This window comes from Lactuca serriola, chromosome 1 (genome assembly GCF_051521515.1).
Source record: "Lactuca serriola cultivar US96UC23 chromosome 1, Lser_US96UC23_V15, whole genome shotgun sequence".
Lineage (NCBI taxonomy): Eukaryota > Viridiplantae > Streptophyta > Magnoliopsida > Asterales > Asteraceae > Lactuca > Lactuca serriola.
This window is the reverse complement of record NC_136408.1, coordinates 194,470,749-194,491,485: the sequence shown is the minus strand read 5'-3', so window position 1 is coordinate 194,491,485 and position 20,737 is coordinate 194,470,749. Positions and strand designations below refer to the sequence as shown.

General features: G+C 33.3%; 2 protein-coding genes across 21 annotated transcripts; one reads left to right on the top strand and one right to left on the bottom strand.

Annotated features, from left to right (window-relative positions):
* Nucleotides 1-11,141: 11,141 nt before the first annotated feature.
* LOC145102495 (uncharacterized) lies at nt 11,142-15,672 on the top strand. Of its 20 annotated transcripts, none has more exons than XM_079040015.1 (10): nt 11,143-11,649; nt 12,255-12,354; nt 12,457-12,544; nt 12,636-12,696; nt 13,530-13,648; nt 13,830-13,873; nt 14,017-14,051; nt 14,831-15,211; nt 15,327-15,365; nt 15,455-15,672. In XM_079040015.1, the coding sequence occupies exons 1-2, from the start codon at nt 11,269-11,271 to the stop codon at nt 12,342-12,344; spliced, it is 471 nt and encodes a 156-aa protein (XP_078896141.1). In that variant the 5' UTR covers nt 11,143-11,268; the 3' UTR covers nt 12,345-12,354; nt 12,457-12,544; nt 12,636-12,696; nt 13,530-13,648; nt 13,830-13,873; nt 14,017-14,051; nt 14,831-15,211; nt 15,327-15,365; nt 15,455-15,672. The 20 variants fall into 20 exon arrangements, 19 of the variants coding, with proteins under 19 accessions (XP_078896076.1, XP_078896061.1, XP_078896071.1 ...); XM_079040023.1 differs by having other exon boundaries at nt 13,830-13,878; XM_079040008.1 differs by having other exon boundaries at nt 13,830-13,914.
* A 1,899-nt stretch (nt 15,673-17,571) lies between these two features.
* On the bottom strand, nt 17,572-19,676 carry LOC145102483 (coatomer subunit zeta-1-like). Its single transcript, XM_079039883.1, has 7 exons — nt 19,539-19,676; nt 18,927-19,086; nt 18,693-18,840; nt 18,516-18,593; nt 18,331-18,415; nt 18,132-18,187; nt 17,572-17,771 (listed from the first exon to the last, which is right to left on the bottom strand). The coding sequence occupies exons 1-7, from the start codon at nt 19,539-19,541 to the stop codon at nt 17,765-17,767; spliced, it is 537 nt and encodes a 178-aa protein (XP_078896009.1). The 5' UTR covers nt 19,542-19,676; the 3' UTR covers nt 17,572-17,764.
* Between the last annotated feature and the right edge of the window lie 1,061 nt (nt 19,677-20,737).

Here is a 20,737-nt window from a genome sequence, read left to right as displayed (position 1 = left end):
AACCCAAATGATGGCCACATCACTCACGATCGTCATGCCCACAATTCAAGTATTCGCTACACAGGCCAAAAATCCAGTACAACCTTGTTGGAGATATCTCCTAGCTCCCGCAACTGAATAGAGAGTCGTTCCACGCAGAGCACCCTCTCCATGAATAACCATTTCTCCTCCACTTGGGGTTCGAACTCTCACTAACTGGTGCTCACAGTCAATCATGGCCCCATTAGGGCCCAACCAATCCATCCCTAAAATAACCTTCGACCCACGCAAAGGAAGCGGAACCATATCAATAGAGTATCTCTCGTTGAACATGTTTAGAACACATCCTCAATGAACCCTCGAAGCATTCACAGAATGATCAATAGCAATCTCTACCTCCAATGCATAAAGCAAAATCCCAGGAGCATCACTAAACTTCTTGCTAAGCGCAAGAGATACAGAAGATTGGGTAGAACCCGAAGAAAACGGAACATGAGAAATCATACCATTGACTAAGAAAGTCTATATACATGATCAGATAAAACATAAGCATAAACAAGAAAATGGTAAAGGATAAGGTAAGGAGACATACCGGTAACCACATCAGGTGCTGCTCTTGCCTCCTTAGTTGTCAACTAGAATGCTCTGCTCTTCACCATAGGTGTCTCCACCTTACCCTAGTGACCATCGGTGATCCTCAAGGTGGTCGGTGCAGGCGTCGCCACTGTTCCTCCTGCCAGTCTTAGGAAATCATCCTTTTTATGGTCTGTCTGATTGTAATGGAAGTAAATCGGTGCACCCTAAGGGAAATCCCTACTCATATGACCAATCTGTCCACATTTACAACAACCCGATCTCGATGCTCAATATTTCCCACCGTACGACTTTCCGTACTTGCGGCAATGGATCCAACCCTACTGACCTCTAGGATGTGAATCAGTAATCTTGGGCCTTTTCACCTGCTCGCTGTTGTTTGTACCTGCTCCGTCTTGTGCTTCGTCTGAGGTGCTAGCTTAATCACCCATTCATGGGCTCTAGAAATCATTTCCTTCAGGGTCTTGCAGCTCGACATGCTCACAAACTCTCGTATGTCAAACTTCAATATGGCATGATACCTCTTCTTTTTTATCTCCTCATCGGATTCATACTACGAAACCAACAACGCTCTCTCTGGGAACTTGGTGGTGATATCTGCCACAATATCTAAAGTCTAATGAAGGTCCTAGAGCTCCCTCACCAACTGTTTCACCTCAATCTCTGGTACAAAATCTACCCAGAAATGTGTCACAAAATCCTCCCAATTTATGTCCTCCACAGCCGCCGATCCTACAACATGACCAACTTCCTCCCACCAGTCGTGAGCTCAGTCCCTCATAAGGCAGGATATGAACCCCATCTTCGACACCTCCGTGCAGAAGTTCGTTCGCTGAGCATTCTTAATGTCTGCAATCCATTGGTGACAGGAAATGGGGTCCTTATCCCCTAAGAACTTAGGGGCTACACAAGCCTTCAACTCCATGAATGATAGAGTTTGTGCCCTTAACTGACCCTTTGCGATCTCGACCGAAAAGCTCTTGGATGCTCATCCAAAAGCTCCATGATCCCCTCTTTGATGGTACCAAAAATCACAGGGGTGGCCTCCATAATGTCACGAGTAATCTCTAACGTGATAAACTCATGCAACCGCTCATCAATTGGTTCTGCACCAGAGCCAGAGCCAGAACTAGAACCAGAACCTCCTCCTCGAGTAGTCATCAACACACTAAAATATAAACATATAAACGATCAGAATAAACCCGACGGAACTCCCGCTCTACAAGATCCTTAGAATCTCCGAGACCATCCTTGACTCGAGTACATATCCAATGCTTTCAGTAGTACGGGCCTACTACTACCTTCCATACCTATTTTTTACTTTCCTCAAGAACCATCCTGAATCCTCTAAGTCATCCCCACTAAATCCATACACACACATTCTCTATGTTAAGCAGCACATAAGCAAGATCTAGTAAACAAGCCATCTATGTATGAACTTTATACCTTGAAATGATGGAGAAAGGTTCAAAAGTTCCTAACCCAAGCTTTGCTTCAAGCTTCCAAGCTTTATTACCACCACCTTCTTCTGTTAGAACACCCAAAACACCCACACTCAGCCTTCTAAAGATTCTAATGAGGCTAGGATTTACAAGAGAACACGTTTTTGCTAATGGAGGCTAAAAATGGGGAAAGAATGAGACTTAAGGATGCTTAAATACTAGCCAAACCCTAAAAACTAGGGTTTCCCAACCTGGTAAGTATGCCCATCGTACTAAGGCGCTCCCTAGTACGCTCATCGTACACCACATACGCATGGCGTACTCCGAAGTCCCAAAATTACAATAATGTCATTAGGGTTTCATTGCATACTTTCTTGAACTAAGGGACCCAAAATGCAACATAAATAAATTAAAGGACTGAAATTAGAAGTACCTTAACATTGGGATATTACACTTAACTTAGGGGATCATTTGATATGATTCAAAGTTTCGTAGTGGCATTAGAAAGCACACTTTGCTGGTTATTCAAAGTTTATAGTTGCAATTGTAGTTAGAAACTTATCCAAGTAGGGGACTATTGGATTAAGGTGTCTAAGATCTTAACTAAATTGGTATACTCTTATGAATAAAATCAAAGTTCGTTTTGGGTTTCCCTTATATACATAAGTAGTTAAGAATGATATTAGAAGACAGAGTAAATAATTTATTAAGTGATTGTATGATTGAGAAATTAATTAGAAGTTGATTAGAATTAACTTAGAATTAATCAGAATTAATTAGAAATTAATTTTGGGTTAATTGGAATTATTTTGATGTACAAGGTTTAGCTGCAATTGCTTAAAAGTTGAGCAAAGGAGGGATACTAGAACCTCCTTAGCTTAGACAGTGTTGAGAGCATCTATAAGAGGTTCCAAAAGCCTCCAATTGAATATAAAGAAACTAATTTGAATAAGGATTAAAATGAATTGTTTTACTATTCAAATTAGGGTTTATCCTTGGTAATCTGGAATCTAAAAGGACCTAAAGGGCTATAATTTTTGCTCATCTGCCCCTCTTGTAGCCTAGCCTGAAATTATGCCTATCTCTTTCTCTCTCTTTCAATTGATTCTTTAGTTTATATGGGTTGGGAATCCTCCAATTGCATATAAGGAAACCAAAGGTATGTAACTATACTTGAGTTTATCGATTTCGCCTAGGTTTTATAGTAGTTTCAATAATATGTTGATATAATGTGTAAACACATAAAGTCATAGGTTGCATGTGCCCATAATCAGCTTATGTATTAATTCCGTTGTGCAAATATGTTTAATGTAACCTATAAAACCCATCATAAGGAATGCATAAAAGAGGATCATTCGGATTGGACTACGTCCATTAAGATATGTGGTAATACCTTCCGAGGTTTGCTAATTTATCATAAGTATACATAGGATTGGTGGATCGAGTCAGTGATCCATTTTCGATCAGTCAGTCTTAATGTTATCATTTACGTTTGAAGTTATTTTAGGGTCTCTTCTATGAAGTGGTAAGGTTTCCGATAAGAGAGAAAATCTTTGTCAAATTCTTCAAGTGTTGCCTTGGTTACGAGAGGCCTAGTTTCAAGACGCCTCATCAACAGATTTGGTGTCATGGTTATGCCAACTAGAGTTCTTAATTTTCCCTCTGGAATCAAGAGTTGTTGTAGGTCAGTAGGGTATTGTCAGAGATATATTCATATTTTTCAAGTGTTTGGGTGCATGGTTTCAGTTAGTGTGATAGAGAAAACATTAGATCGTAGGTGAATAGTGTAATTTTTCATAGACACGTTCGTTCAGTTAAGGGTTACGTTAGGTTGGTAGATCGTCAAGTGAGTGTCTTAAGGGGTTGCATGTTATCCAAATGAGATAGCCTAAGAACTTTTGGTCCGACTTTATTACATGTTTCTTTTTTAATAAATTTCTTTCAAGTAAGAACAATCGTTCGACTGACTATCCTATTTGTTAACTACGTGCTACTATGTGTTCATCTGGTGATGTGTTAGTGTTATCTTAAGCTTTATGTAGAATACGTGTTTGTTTTAGTGTCTTTTGTCAGTAGATGTGTGATTATGGGTTAATATATGGCTATAATCTATCCATAGCATTCTTGTGTTGATGCCAAACTATAGTTAGTCTATAGTATTTGTAGGATGATATAGGGCGCGATTAGATTTTAGCTTACGTTGTTGTACAGATGATAGGCCTTACATCAGTGAGCCTTAAGAGGCTAAGTAATAGATACATGTCATGACTGATATATATTAAGGAGAGATGGTGATTAGGTTCTTTCAGTCTGGTGGTATGACGTTCTTATGCCTATAGGCCCTCCGAGGTGTTGACTGTGAGTCTTCTGGCCTAATGGGGGGTGATGACAAGAACGGTCTTGTTTCATAGTCCCAGTAGTTGGATGGTGTCACAACTTATCATGAACCTACATGTGTGCGACTTGCTCAACATCAACTTGCATTCTGATGTGGTTGGGATAGTTAGAACCTTGCGGAAGGATATTAATGATCTAGTGTTCCGTAGGTTATGCTTTGGTGTTTAATACATGGTTGTTTTATTGGAAAGTTCATGTATGTGATCTAGAAGTTCTTCTTTTGGGATTTAGTAATCATGTTAAGAAATGAAAGCCTTTATTATGAGTAAGTTACTAGTATCGGAGTTTGGTTCTAGTTTTTGAACCATCGGATTCAATATAGTAACTGTGGTTAACTTTCAGGATCTTGAGCACCTAAACTAGGTAAAGGAACTGGTCGCAGTGCGAGGTTGTGAGTTGTTAGGGGTATATCTTGGAAAGGTGTTGCTTTAACAGGAAGATAAGACGATGTACCAGAAGCCCTTATGGGCATAACCCAAAATGTAGATTCTATTTAGTTGTTATGGGAGGATTGTTCTGGGTATTTGCTTCATAATGGGTTAGCAGTGTTCCTTGTCTAAGGAACCGGTCGGTGTTTTTCTGACAAGAAGGAATTATTATTTTTAAAGTACCAGTTCTAGAAGTTCAGACTAATAGGTTCCCAGTTTTAAGGGACTTTGCAGGAAGTTATTGGTAGGTCTCAGTTGGAAAACAAAGTATGGTGATTGGTTAAGTACAGATAGTGGAGTTGACATGGCGACATTAGCTAGGTTATGATTGGTCTCGAGAACCCCGATGAGATGGTGTGTGGGAATTAGCTTGAAGTTAAGTAGAAGTTTGATTTTGGGGATGAAACTTTGAAAGTGGGGGAAAGTTATAGCATCCTGTTTTTACTTCTCGAGATAAAAAGATACAAACCTTTGTTTATATAAAAATGAAAGTGAAAATATATTGCTTTTTAGCCAAAGTGATCAACATGAAAGTTGTAGTATTTATCTAGGTGAATGCATAGATATAACGGATGTCGAAAACGAAACTCGTATGAAGAAGTTATGATTTTTATAAGATTTGGCAGATTTTATAAAAATCATTGCGGCGTGGTCCTCTATTTGCCACGACACGGTGCACCTAATCTCTCCTTCAGCAGGGCATTATGTGCAAGCAAAAAATCGTCAGTCTGGCCAATAGACGCGATGTGGCGTGCAAAAACCAACCAATAAAAGGAGGGTCACTCCTCATTTATTTCACAACTCTATTCTTCAAAGAATCTCCCTCTCTCTCTCTCTCGCATTTCAGTCCCTCGTGATTCGACTTCTCGTTCTTTAGTTTCAGTAGTTTTAGTAACGAAACTTTTTGAGGTTTCTAAAGGATAATAAGGACAAAATTGCAAATTTGGTCGCTATAGTATGTCAAAAATTGGGACTTTGGTCCAAAATGTTTTGGAGTTGCGTTTTTGATCCTGAGTTTTTGAAAATATTATAAATGATAGATTTGCCCTTATTATTTCTTTTTCTCTTTCTCTTTTTCATTTATGTATTTATAAAAATATCAAAAATAAAAATCTAATCTCACCTTTCTATCCTACCCACCCACCATCTCTTTGACAACTTTCTATCTTTCTAACTCCTCTCAACACTACCTACAGGAAAAACTAGGACACTGCCACCACCATCTGCTAGAAAATCATAACACCACCACGACCACCATTATCCGAAAAATCAGAACGCAAACACCACCACCTGAATGCCACCGCCACCCAAACTGTCAAAAAACAAAACATAAACACATTAGATAATGTTTATATTTAGTTTACGTATATTGTTGTATTTATTATTGTAAACTATATCTCCTCATTTAAGGAGATTAGTTGTAATCCTTGAATATATATATATATATATATATATATATATATATATATATATATATATATATATATATATATATATATATATATATATATATATATATACACACACACGATACCTCACTCTCAATTAGAGGTGTGGTTTTTATTCATAATTATTATAAACACCGCCACTAGAAAATTAGAATGCCACCACTACCACTTACAAATTTGGGTTATTGTTAAATCCAACGAATGTTTCTTCCTCATTCAAAACCCATATGATATAAAAATCTCCCCTCTCTTTATCACAAATTTAAACACAACTGAACCCTAATACATCATCGTCACTACCGGGTGATCAATATTGGTGGTAAAATATCGAGAACCCACCTACGTCAGTGATGAAATTAGAAATAGAAGATGGATGATCGGTGCCTATCTACCACCTAACCCAACATATTCTCGGCCAAGAAGGGTCATCTAGAAATAAACTCATACCTTATTCATCTTTCTAATGGTGTTGGTGGTGAGGAATCAGGTCTTTGAATGTTAAGAAGTGAGTCTTACACCTTTTTTATTACAATATCTTGTGAGCAAATCTGGATGTGAGACGAAGGGTTGTGTTGTTTCGGCAATCGAGAGAAAATATGGAGGTGACACTAAAGAGGCCCTCATAGCAACTATGGAGTTTAAATCAAGGGGGTGTAGTGGTGATGTATGGTTGTTGAGTTGAAGATGTAGGGTTGTGGTGATGCAAGGCTCCCAGACTAGAGAGAAAAATGAGAAAGAAGGGTAATCGCCGGATTTGGCAGAAAATAAAGAAAGAATATGGACGAGATAATAGGGGTGTCACAGGCATGTTGTTTTCCGACTATGACAAATTCTGGCGACAATGTTTTCCAAGGATAGAGAGGTGAACGAGAAGGAGGATACCAATGGTAGGTAGGTAGAAAGGGGAATGGTGAGAGTTTCATGGTTAATAGAGAGTTTAGGTTTCTGCTATCATTTCCTTCTCTCTCTCTCTGTCTCTCTCTCAAAATATAAAACTAATAAAAAATGGAAAATGAAAATATTAAGGGCAAATCCGTCATTTTAGATATTTTTAAAACATTTTGACCAAACTTGCACCAAAATTCCTAAGTGGTGCAACTCCAAAAAAATTTGGACCGAAGTCCCAATTTTCGACAAACCACACAGACCAAATTTGCAATTTTGTCAATAATAAGTAAACGTCGAAGTTCTGCTCGTGGATATTCAAAGTTTGTCAATTGGGTAAGTTACATTTTCGCTTAATTATAACTTGATATGAAGAATATATGTTGTCGTAATTATAAACCTATGTATTAGATTAATCAATAATCTCAGTTTTTATATTGATTGTTCTACTTACGTGTGCGGTGTCTTATATAGACACGTTGGCCTGGTTGTTGGATTTCATAACAACTATATGTCGAAATGATCATATCACCTGACTATCTTTGACTGGCTAATCTTTATTTGATAGTCATTTAATGTCATTGAGATTAATGAAGGATCTAGCTTTTGTTATCAGATTTCCTTACTTGTTGATCAGTTATGGCTTTATAGATCGTTTCGTGCTTGGAGCGCCTACTCGCTGGTTGGTTCGCTGATAGTTGTATGGGTAGTTGTTCAGGTGAGTTTTCTCACTATACTATATATTACATTATGTATTCTATGTATGTTAGAATGTATTTATTTCGTAATATGTTGTTAGGCAAATAGACTTGCTAGTCGGTTTATTGTTTTGTTAGACTATTATGGGTATGTCTGTTATATATGTGTTGATATATCAAGTTGTGAGTTGAGGGCGGTCCAACTTTGAATAGTTGAGTTTTTTGTTGTCAGACAATCGTTTTTCTTGTGAAATAATGAATGAATGAATGCACATTGAATGAAATATTATATTTTCAAAATGAAAATTTTGGCACAAAAACGGGACGTTATAGTGATGAATCCTAACAAAATGAATTGTTAAGATACTTGAAATTAATCTCATGTCTCGGTGAATTAAGACATGTAGATAAGTTATTGTTGAGCTTAATTAGTTTTATTCGCTAAACTATTTAGCAAAGAAATTTATGGTATGAAGGGAAAAGTGGTAATGAGAAATGGAATGAGATTGAGCTCTTATTGGGAGACACGGTATTATTATGAGCTTATTATAATTGATTAAATAGGAATTGATGGAACTTTACTCACGAGCAACAAGGAAAAATAGTAGTGGGTTTTACTAACCAACAAGGCGTGAAGGACAAGAAGTCGTAGTTAGTTTTACTAATTAGCAAGATGAGTACATATAGATTTTTCATATGAGTTACATGACATAGAAATGATTTTTTATTGAATGAACTCTTTGAAAAAATAAGCTAATATTTGAAATAGCTTTGAAAGTAAAAAGCTTTAGTTGATGATCAAATGAATTATTTTTAAAATGAGTAAGCTAAAGTTTTGAAAACTAAATGTTTTGAATAAATGGACTCTTTAAAAGAGTAATAGCTAGCCATATATGATTTAAAATTCAATGTTTTAAAGTTGTTAAATGTTTTGAAATGATAATTGTTATTACTATGCAAGTCAGTATTGTTTTTCTATTAAAAACATGATTTATGTGTGTGATTGAGTCGGTAAAAACACAGTTATGATCATGCATCATAAGAGTGAACAACATAGTAAATGAATAATAGCCTACCCATAATTTTTTCATAAGGGATGAGCAAGACTCTACTGGGATGTACTTCTTGTCGTAAAGTAGATATCTAGAAACCGGATGTTGATAGAATGATTTGCTCATTTAACATGATAAATTGTGGTCACGCAAGGCAACTAGGTCCTACTCGAACCCTAGATTTGACGTATAGTTATGAGTTTGGTCCTACTCGGACCCCAAATTTGGCATATAACTGTAAACTAAAAATAAATAATAACAAAATTCGGGATGACCCGTAAGTTTGCATTACGTGATGTCATGTCATGTGTTGCATAGTCAGTATTTGTTTTAAAGATTTTTGAAGTAAAAATTTTCTCAAATGTGTTATAATACTATTGTGTCTAAAACCATGTAGCTCACGAGACAATTTTCTCTTAGATATGTTATGTTTAAATGTCATGCATCTTAGGTTCAAGTGAAAAAGATTAGCAAACTAAGATATTAATTGTGAGCTTTTAAATGATAACATGATTTCTATCATGTATTTGTTGATTATCAATTGTAACATCTGATGTCGATATCCATTTATATTTAAAATAAACATAAATATTTTCTTTTGGTACCACTTTTTGATAAACATGACTTTAAGTCATGAATATTTCGGAAACCATAGTAATTACCAACTTATAAAGGTCGGATATTACACGAAACATTCGAATTTAATTAATAAAAGCTTCAAATAATGGTTACATATAGTTTAAAATATTTCGATAAAAAAAAAATTTAAAATGACCAAAACCCAATTGTCCCAACAATCTCATAATAAAAACTGAAAAATTCACAAACAACTTATGCAACAGTTTAAAAACAAATGGAATATCATGCTTTGATTGTCAAAAACCTTTAAAATATTCCATACATCAACTCCACACACACACACACACACACACATATATATATATATATATATATATATATATATATATATATATATATATATATATATATATATATATATATATATATATATATATATATAGAGGTTCAGGTTCATTTGAGACCATTATAATTTTTTGAGACCGTGAGACCAAATCTAAAAATAATTTTAAAATGCAAAATAAATGGAAAAATCAAAAAATTCTTTTTTTAAATATTATTTTCGGAACTTGAATTAACTAAAAAAAATAAAAATAAAAATAAAAAATTCCGTTTTTTTTTTGAAAAATACGTGAAATATTCTAAATAGAATATTACACTAACATATTCTAAAAAATAATTTTAAAATGCAAAATAAATGGAAAAATCAAAAAATTCTCTTTTTAAATATTATTTTCGGAACTTAAATTAACTAAAAAAAATAAAAAAAATCCTATTTTTTTGAAAAATACGTGAAATATTCTAGATAGAATATTACACTGTACATATTCTAAAAATAATTTTAAAATGCAAAATAAATGGAAAAATCAAAAAATTCTTTTTTTAAATATTATTTTCGGAACTTGAATTAACTAAAAAAAATCCTATTTTTTTTGAAAAATACGTGAAATATTCTAAATAGAATATTATTACACTGTACATATTCTAAAAATAATTTTAAAATGCAAAATAAATGGAAAAATCAAAAAATTCTTTTTTTAAATATTATTTTCGGAACTTGAATTAACTAAAAAAATCCTTTTTTTTTTGAAAAATACGTGAAATATTCTAAATAGAATATTACACTGTACATATTCTAAAAATAATTTTAAAATGCAAAATAAATGGAAAAATCAAAAAATTCTTTTTTTAAATATTATTTTCGGAACTTGAATTAACTAAAAAAAATCCTATTTTTTTTGAAAAATACGTGAAATATTCTAAATAGAATATTACACTGTACATATTCTAAAAATAATTTTAAAATGCAAAATAAATGGAAAAATGAAAAAATTCTTTTTTTTAAATATTATTTTCGGAACTTGAATTAACTAAAAAAATTAAAATAAAATAAAAAAATACGTCTCACGGTCTCACAAAATTAGGCTGTCTCACATGAACCTAACCCTATATATATATATATATATATATATATATATATATATATATATATATATATATATATATATATTAAAGTTGTTCACCAACATGAATACTGAACTGGTCAATTTTTGGGCAAAAATGGTCCCTGTGTCGATTTGGGGATTTGGGGCATATTTTGACATTACGTATATTCTTTGTCTATACGTGTTAGCAATCTACCGCGTTTTTATCTTCCCCATTGTAATTGTATTGCGTCTGCACGTGTTGACGATCGTGCATCAGATTGATATGTTCTGGATTCTTCTCATATTTCTGTTTCATACTTTTCTCGCCATCAACCACACATGATCGAAACTCCACTTGGCTTCCACCGTTTCTTTTCCCCAATCATATTACTCCACCATATCTTATCTAAACCGATTCGTGTCCCCTCTAACGTCTCACCCCTGCTACTCACCATCGATTTATCCACTTTATTTCGACAGGGAAGCAGCAAGAACCAAGAATGCATTCCAGCGCTGCTGGTGTTGGTGGTGCGGCGACGTGGGTTGCTGGTGGCGGTGACTGGAGGCGTTGTGCTCTTCAGGTGTCGCAAATCGATTGCTTCGTGGCAGTTCTATTCCATCGCTACGAGTTCCGATCAATTTAGTCCAGGTAACGTGGCTCACCATGGCACCACCATGGTCCAACCCACCGTCGCTCTCCACCACCGATTGTCCCTACAGGTCAGTTGACGTCTCTGATTTTCCTCTTATTCTTCTTTCTTTCTCCCTCTCTGCTCTAATTCAGTAAAATTGGGTAACTAGGTGATTCTCCCAGGAACTCATGGTGTGCGATTATAGCTTCATCTCCTGATTTCCTTATTCCATTCCTTCACTGATCGAGCCTTGATTGCGTCGTCGATGACTACAACCCAGAAATCAGTTTATTTTGTTATTTAGGGTAAAGTTTTTGTATGATTGTTAAAACGATGATAGGAGGGAGCAATAACTACCTAAAAAAATTGTTCTTCAATTGCTAAAGAAGCATCCGACCTCTTTTTTTTTCATATTTTATTTCGTTGGTTTTTTGATTCTGCATTCCAAAGCTCAGTAAAGCCTCAACTAAATTATGCCCACCAACTGTTTGTCAAAATGCCAAACAGAGATTTTTGGTCTGTTACATCATTGCTTGCACATATGGTCAATGTAACTTCACCAGATCTCTGTAACTTGTGATTGAGGACAAATGCTTTTGTTGATTCAAATGATTGTTGTGTTAAATCATGGATTGATCCTAATGTTTTTTCCCCTTTTTTTCTTTTATACTGAATTATTGAATATTTCTGCAGACACTTGAAATGCTAGAGAAGAAAGAAAAAGTGCTTCTGAAGAAAGTTGGTGTAAAGGTTGAACAGAGAAAGGAGTTGACTAGAGCATAAAACAAAAGGGGTATTAATATTTAACCTTATTATTCTGTGCCTTCTTAATCTCTTATTGTTTGCAAAGTCAATTAATTCTAAATATTTTGTTTCTCATTATGGAATTATTCAGCTGCAATACAGAGTGTTTGAAGCGAAAGGTATTTTATGAACAACAAATTCAATAGCTTTGCAATTTTCAATTCTGTGTTCATGATCAGGTGCCTTTAAGTTTTTGTATCATTATTAAATTTACTGTTGAAATAAGAGCTTAGTCTCAGGTACTTACATGAATGTTGTGCCTTTGTTCAGGCTAATTGTTTGGTTCGATAATGTCAATGGAGATTTCAAGGTGTTCTCCATCTATTGTCAGGTTTAGATTTTTACTGTTTGCTAATGCAACTTTTACTCAAAAATATTTATTTATTACCTTTTTGTATGCATTGAATGCAACTTTAGTTTTTAGTATGTTCATGGAATGGGCCCTCTTTGTTTTTATTTGTATGTGTTTTACTTTTACATATTTTGCAGTCATTTAGTTTTTCTTAAAATTGCAATTGATAATGACATACCATACATACTACACAAAAATTGTTTTCAGTTGACCTGTTTATTATGATTCCAAATAAATTTTGGCTAATTGATTTCATTTGTTTTTGACATTTTTGTATGAAATGCTAAAAGCTGCCAATTAAAAACTTACATCAGGTTACATCAGGCTAAAAGTTTTGGTTTGTTTGTAGAATTTTTGTTCCAAATTTCATGGTTCCAAGAAGAAGATGAATCAATCGAGTTCCATTTTGGCATAGATATATGTCAACTTTCAGGTCGGGATTTTCACGATGGCGGTTTCAAGTTTCATCATTATATATAACATTTCTCTCAAAATGATTTTGAGAATGAAATGCATTAAAAGGAAAAAGTTTCCTGTAAAAAACTCGAATGCCCTGTCACTAGAAAAACAAAATTACAAAAAATGACCAAGACTTTTGAGTTTTGTCAGCTTTTGTTTATTTACATTTTAAAGTTCAATATTCACTTTAACAATTTTAGTAGTTATTCAAATATTATATATTTTATAATTTATAATTTCATACATTAATTTTTTTTTATCATCATGCATACTTTTCTAATATCCCGTTTTTTCTTGCTGATTCTTCTTACATCAACATTTTTGATGAACCCATCCAATTGATATGGCTGCAGCACACGTAGCATGGATGCGTTTTGTTCTTCTCTAAACACATGATGATGGTGTTAAGGATTTTATTATTGTTCTTACTCAGTCTCATGCTGGTGTTGAGGTTTTTATTAGTGCTAAAAAAGTAAGTAATAATAATTTCCTTTAATTTATTTGTTTAATCAAAATTTTGGAGATGATTATGTCATGGTTTACGTTCCCATTTGTTAAATCAACAACCCGGGTACTTCATTGGATGCATCCAACTGCTACATTGTGTATCTGTATTACAACATCATACTTTCATTTAATTATTTTAACCGCAGTTGCCGATGGGGGTGGCTGATGGAGGTAGTAGTGGCAGTATCCGGTGAGGTTAATGATGATTTCTTACAACTGAACAACTTTGAAGTAACAGCCAAACATTAGTAAAATTGTCAAATTGTTATATCGTTCAATTTATTTTTTTATAGCGTACACATGTTTATACTCTGCACCATTCGCTGAAATCAGGTTGTTCAAGGCCAATGGCTGAGAAATATTTGAAGGTTAGTTATGACTTTTTGCTAACTGGCGAAGATAGTGGATAATATCAAAACGGTATTATTCACTTGGATAAAACATAGAATCAAAAAAGGTGTCTTGGATTGGAATTTATGGTGTAACAATCCGCTAAAATGCAGATAAGTGTATGTAGGTGTTATCTTGTAAAACTAATTATTTTGTACTCTTTCGTTTTTCTAGCATCTTGCTAGTGAAGTCTTTATAATATATTTGTCGGTTCCAAAAAAGAAAAAAAAAAAAAAAGTTATGACTTTTTGCTCACCCATTAATCTTTAATCTTTTCTTTTAACAATTATTTGTTTTTTTTATTCTATTTTGCATGTATTAATATAACTTACGGATCTTAGTTTTTATCCATTCAAAGAGATTTGCATTTGTAAAATCATGTGGTGGTGTTGAAGGAGTAGTTACTCTAAAACACATAAACCAAAAAATACTGACTTGACCACCATAAAAATCAAAGAAAACAAGGAGGAAAAGATAGCATTACAATATTAGTAAAATTTCTATAGCTTGATTCATATATTTATATTGAAAAACTAAAAGTCACTTTAGAATGATAAATTATGATAATGGAATTGTTTTATTTAAAATACAATTTTTATGTTCATTTTAGCTGCATTTAGTGATTGATTTCTCATTCTTTTTACTTGAATCAATCTCTTTTTCTTTTTATTATAGGTATTCATCCGTTTTCTTTAATTTTTCATTGAAATTAACTACCTGTTGAAGACAATTATGATGATATGTACTCAAATTATAGGCTTAAACTACTTGGGTTGTGGTGACTTGGTAAGACATGTGGAAGATATGGTGGATAACCTATTGACCCATGTTCAAATCCTAGCACTACTCAGCCCTTGTGGCCATGGAGGTTCGCCTGCAGTGACTCCAGGGCATGAGGCAAAGTCTCATGTTTGCAGCGGGGGATTAGTCGGTGCGCGTAAGCTGGCCCGGAAACCCTCGTTAGGGAAGTTCCCTTTCCAAAAAAAAATTATAAGCTTATAAATTGATATATGGCTTCAATGATTAGAAGAATGTATATGTACATGTATTAAACTTATTTTCCATTTGATTTTTATCCAGCCTTGTAGAAGAATATAGTTGACCTAAAAGTTTGACTTCAGAAGTTAGCAAATCCCAAGTAAGTTTATCCTTTCTATTACCCGTCTAAATTTTTTACACCTGAAAAAGATTAAACTTGCCACATTTTTTCTTGTCATGTTACATATAACATAAGTGTTTGCTTGATATAACAGATGCATCTTGAAAGTAGTCACATTTTTCCAATCAAACAGGTAAAACCCTATGGAATCACTTGTGACTACTTTGAAGATGCATCTTTCTGTAATTTTTTTCTTTTCCCTTATTCTTTTCGTTAATCCAGAGCACCTACCGATCTCCCCTTTGCGAATGAAAGAGAGGTCGGCTGAACGATACTTATCCTTATAATATACTTGCAACAATTTTGAAGCTACATTCTTTCAACTTGTGTTTTATTATTCATTTGAAAACATTTGTACAACTTTTACATTGTTATTAAACTCTCCGAAAAAACAATTGTTTGGACTTTGTTCTTTTACTAAAAAAATCGTGATTTTAACATTTTTTTTGTCGAAAATGCCCCTGCATACTGTTCACTATCTATGACTACACCACATATGTAACCGATAAACAAAAGTGTAAAACTCTGATCTTAACTGAACCCCGCGGAGCGGGGTTTCACAGCTAGTTACCACTTAGAAATTTATGGAATCCCTAATAGTAATGCTGCAAACAAATGCAAGAACAACTTCCATCTATCTCATCGCATGAACCACTTAGAAACATATCTAATATTGCAGTTCATCATCGACTAGAATATGATGAGAGAGAAGGGGTAAAATGACAATTTTACATTAATAATATGTCATAGGTTAAAATTGCAATATCATCATACACTCAATTTCATTATAATTATAAGGTGTTGTTTATGAGGAACGAATTGTTTAAAATCATTTTTTCTATGGTTAGTATCAAATTATTTGAATCAATAATTTATATCAATGACTCACCCAATCAATTCAAGGGTTCATAACAAAATAATTATTTAAGAACATGATTAACTTGTCAATGATATTATAATCTTATTTCGCAAACATAAGCTGAGTTATTTTAATTTGTTGTTTGGTAATAAACTAATAACTTATTATATTACAAACTAAGTTATAAGTTCATTCAAGCACTTTTAAATAGCTTTTGAAAAGCTAATTGAATTGTTTCAAAAATATTCCAAATATGAATTTAATTATATTAATATTAGTTTGTAGTTATTTATCTACAAGTCCATTTATGTCAATTTACATTTGAAATCTAATTTATCAGCTACTTTTTATCATTTATTAATTCATAAGCTAGTTTATCAGCTACCCAGATTATCAACTATCAACTGGTGTGCCATATAGAACTGTGTTGGGTTTAGGGATGTGCGTTTGGACCGAATACTCGAACCGAAACCAAAACCCGGACCGACCCGAATTAGAATCGAATAAGTTATTTGGGTCGGTTCTCAGATATCTAATTTTGCCCAATTCAAGTTTCGGGTCATTCGGTCCGGATTGACCGAATAAAGGTTTAATTGGGCCAAAAAGACCGACCCGGAAAGTGAATGGTCACTTAAACCGAATAACCTAAATAAACCGAAATGGCTCGAATAACCCAAATAAAGAAATTCTATATCTAGTTCAAAGAAAAAAAATATTAATTAATATTTTTTTTCTTTGAACTAGATATAGAATTTCTTTATTTAGGTATTTAGATCATTTCGGTTTATTTAGGTTATTCGGGTCGTTTCAGTTTATTTTAGTTATTCGGTTCAAAAGCATAGTGTAAATATTTATTTGGGTTATTTCGGTAATTTCGGGTTAATAACCGAACCGAAACCCGTATTACCCAAACCGAACCGGTCCCATATTAGTATAATTTGTCCAGGTTTCGGTTCCCACTTTTCATCCAATTCTGGTTTCGGGTTATTTGGGTTTGGATCGGTTCTGGCCAGAAGCACATCCCTAGTTGAGTTTATCTACACAATCATATAAGATATATCGTATAATCTCACATGATCATACATGAAATTCAATTACATTTTTCTTTATAATGTAATGTTAATTAATTTGATAATAAACTTGATACTAGTGTTTTATTATAAGACGTGCATCATAACGATCTTAAAGGTTTCCTTTGTTATGCTGACATGACATGCCACAACAGCTTTGTATTGCATGTTTTATTGTAATTGCATGTGATTTTATCTGTATGTAAGACTGTGACCGATGTCAATAAGATAAAAATTAAATTTCTTTTTTTTCCAACTCAAAAGAATTAAACATCGGTTCCATACCCACTTACAACATAACAAATCCAAGTTAACGGGACAAACATTGCGATTTTTTTGTCCAATTCAAAAAGGTGGGACAGGGACTCCTTAATCTTTCGTTTGTGCAAAAGACATAAATGTCCTCGTCATTCTCATCATGAAAAACCTTTATACCCACCAACTGATGTCTAATTTTTCAAGAAACCTCCATAGAAGTTTTTAAACATATCCACAACAAAAAAACCCTACAATCAGTACTGTTTCTAATGTCCAAACCCTAATTTGCAAAAGCATCCAATTTCAAATCAAGATTCGGCAACTTTTTCACTCCCATCAGCATCCTTATCCACTGAATTTTAAAGAGAATATTAGTTTGAATGCCACTTTTTTGTAAATTCAAAGTTGGCAAAATACAGGAAAAAAAAATACAAGTGTACTTTCACAATTTTATAGATTTAATTGCTTTAATATTTTCATCAGTGATTGAAGGCATCGCGTTATACTTTTACTTCAACGGTTTACAAAAACATTTTCCCAGTTAGCCAATTTTGCTATTAGGGAAAAAAAATATTGAAAATCACAAATTATCGATTTAGCCACTCAAATATTATTATAATGATAATAAAAAAGATAAAATGGTGAAAGTAGAAATGTTTTTTTTTTTTTTTTTGTAGTTTGCATGTTTAAAATAAAATAATTAATTAATTACCTGAGGAGAGATCTTGTAAGATGTTCACGTGCAGTAGCCAATGCTTGACTTATTGTCTGCAACAACCAAATTAAAGTGTTTAAATACAAAAATTTTAAAACTTTTTTTTAAAAAAAAAGGCAAAGTTTCCCATGGTGTAATTTGGGGATAAATGCAAGAAAAAGAAACATGCTTTCATTTATTTGCGTTTTATAAGTACCTGTTCAGAGAGAGGAGCTCCAGAATCTACACTATGGCTTGCAACCTTTCCAGCAATAACATTTGCATCAGTTTCAAGGATGATTCTGAAAAAACATAAAAGACGTAAATACCCTTCTCATCCTCATCACCAAAATAGCCCTAGAAAGATTCTCTATTAACCAAAGTTTAAAAAGATAAAATTACCCTCCATCAATAATTTCATCAAGACACAACATAATGAGGTCCAGATTTTCAAGTGCCTCCTTCTTATCCACAGTGCCCCTGAACACATAAACATTAAAGTAAAATTACCAAAACGCCACTAAAATAGTAGCTGCTGAAAGCATACAAAACAGATGAGATAAATTGTTTACAAACTACCTTAATAGAAGACCAACTGCATCAAAGAAACCCTGAAGAACTGTTGATAAAATGAGCTCATTTTCATCATCACCACCAGTCACAAAGAAGTGAAGATCCTGAGCAAATTTGTAGACAATAACATTGTTCTCAAGCATTGCTATCTCAGCTGTAAATAGTCCAAGAAAAACAGACCAGTTTAGAAAGACTGATTCAATTTCAATTACATTCATGTTGTTTCAAACAGATAATTACCTTCTGTTCGTGCATTGGTCTTCTGAGTTTTGGTGAAAATAGACTTTTCAAATGCTTCTTTAGCGTTATTAGTTGGCCAATCATCTGAATAGTACTTCACAGCTATGCGACCTCCTTCTGAGTCAAGAAGTAGAATGTTCTTTACAGAAGGGCAAGATTCCTACACACATGAACGATGTTTCATAGATCTTAAAGAAACTTTTAACAATGAACAAAAGATTATTTGATCAGTCATGTTTCTATCATGTATTTAAAGAATCTGCGACTGAACTTGTTCCAATTATTATATGCTCATTTCGACACAAATAAACAAATTAATTGTTAAATTCAAGAGAAAGTCGGATGCAAATCGATTCAAAGGCCAAACCTTGAAAACCCTAAAATCCAACAGCGAAAATTAAGATATTGAAAGATTGAAACAGGAATTGCGGAATTATGCAACTTGGATGATCCATATTAGTTGATCGGAGTATATGCTAAAATACATCTGATCAGTGGAACAAACACATGTAAAGGTTCAAAACTGAAAAACAAATAGTAATCGGAATCGAGAAATAACAGGCGCGATTTGTGTAGCGTAGAAACTAGATCTTAAAGGAAATTTGTACTAACCATTGAATTGGGATTTTGGAGTCGTCAAGAATTTTCGGCTTTATTTTCTCACGTACAGGTTCAGAATAGCATAGGGGAAGCAGATGAACTAACCAAATAAAGAAAGAAGCATCAATTTAAAAATATGGTCCCCAATTTGTAAGAAACTTCTCATTTTGGACCCATAAGTCCATAACTTTTCATTTTGTATTTGCGACATTTATTGTCAAGAAATAATCAAAACATGGTACGTAAAATCTGATCAAATGAATGGTTTTGTAATTGTACTTCAGCCAGTGATGTTATATTGTAAAAGAGAAATCTTTTATTATTTTACCTTATTTATAATTAGATTAAGACATGCGGAAAACGTATAAAAAATTCATATAAAATTATAAAACACCGACATAATAAAAAATATATATGATAAAGTAACATAAAAAAATTAATACCATTAAACAAAATAAAACATGAGTTGACGATTAAAATATATTTCTACTTGATACAGTCACTATCTCAAAATCTGAACGAAATGAAAATACTTCATGAGGACGATGTACCGGAACAACATACTTAATCTTATTTCCTTAAAAAAAATTAAGGAGATTGTTTCGATAATCTCACCATTCATGTGCACCGACATTGTAATTACTAACATCTATTTTAACCCATCGATTCTGAATGAAAACCCAAATACCCTACAAACAATCTCCACCTATAGAAAAATATCTCAATTTTTTGTCAAACTTGATAAGTCTCGATGCATTCGAGTTGAAATCATTAATAATTGATCATGCATATATAACTAATTATTCTTCTGAATATACATTGAATCGCAATATGTCATTGTTAGACAATAAGTTGTAAACCACATACGATGGATGGATGATCTTGTACATCATTACTTTTATTGTCCGAAGTGTACTCCATTATTAATTTGATGAATTCAAGTGATCTGATAAGTCGAATTGACAATTAATAAGCAAAACAGCAGGTAATAGTCGTCTTTCAATGTGTGTCAAGTAAAAAAATTGATATTGTATGCATAAAAAGAATGGAATCACTAACCTCGTGTATTTCTCGGTATCCCGATTCCAATGTTAGAAAGCTTTGATGTTCACAATGAATAAAAATAATCGTTAAGATCATACTATACTTAATTTCAAATGATGCATAAATAGATTATATATTATTCATTATTAAATCAACCTAAAAGTGTA

Bases quoted from the DNA above. Each gene is read 5' to 3' on its own strand.
- LOC145102495 (XM_079039935.1), top strand. From the start codon at position 11,269: ATGATCGAAACTCCACTTGGCTTCCACCGTTTCTTTTCCCCAATCATA. The intron at 11,650-12,254 runs GTCAGTTGACGT...ATATTTCTGCAG, and splicing joins ACCACCGATTGTCCCTACAG to ACACTTGAAATGCTAGAGAA.
- LOC145102483 (XM_079039883.1), bottom strand. The intron at 18,594-18,692 runs GTAGTTTGTAAA...TTATGTGTTCAG, and splicing joins GCAGTTGGTCTTCTATTAAG to GGGCACTGTGGATAAGAAGG. The intron at 18,188-18,330 runs GTACTTATAAAA...TGGTTGTTGCAG, and splicing joins GAGCTCCTCTCTCTGAACAG to ACAATAAGTCAAGCATTGGC.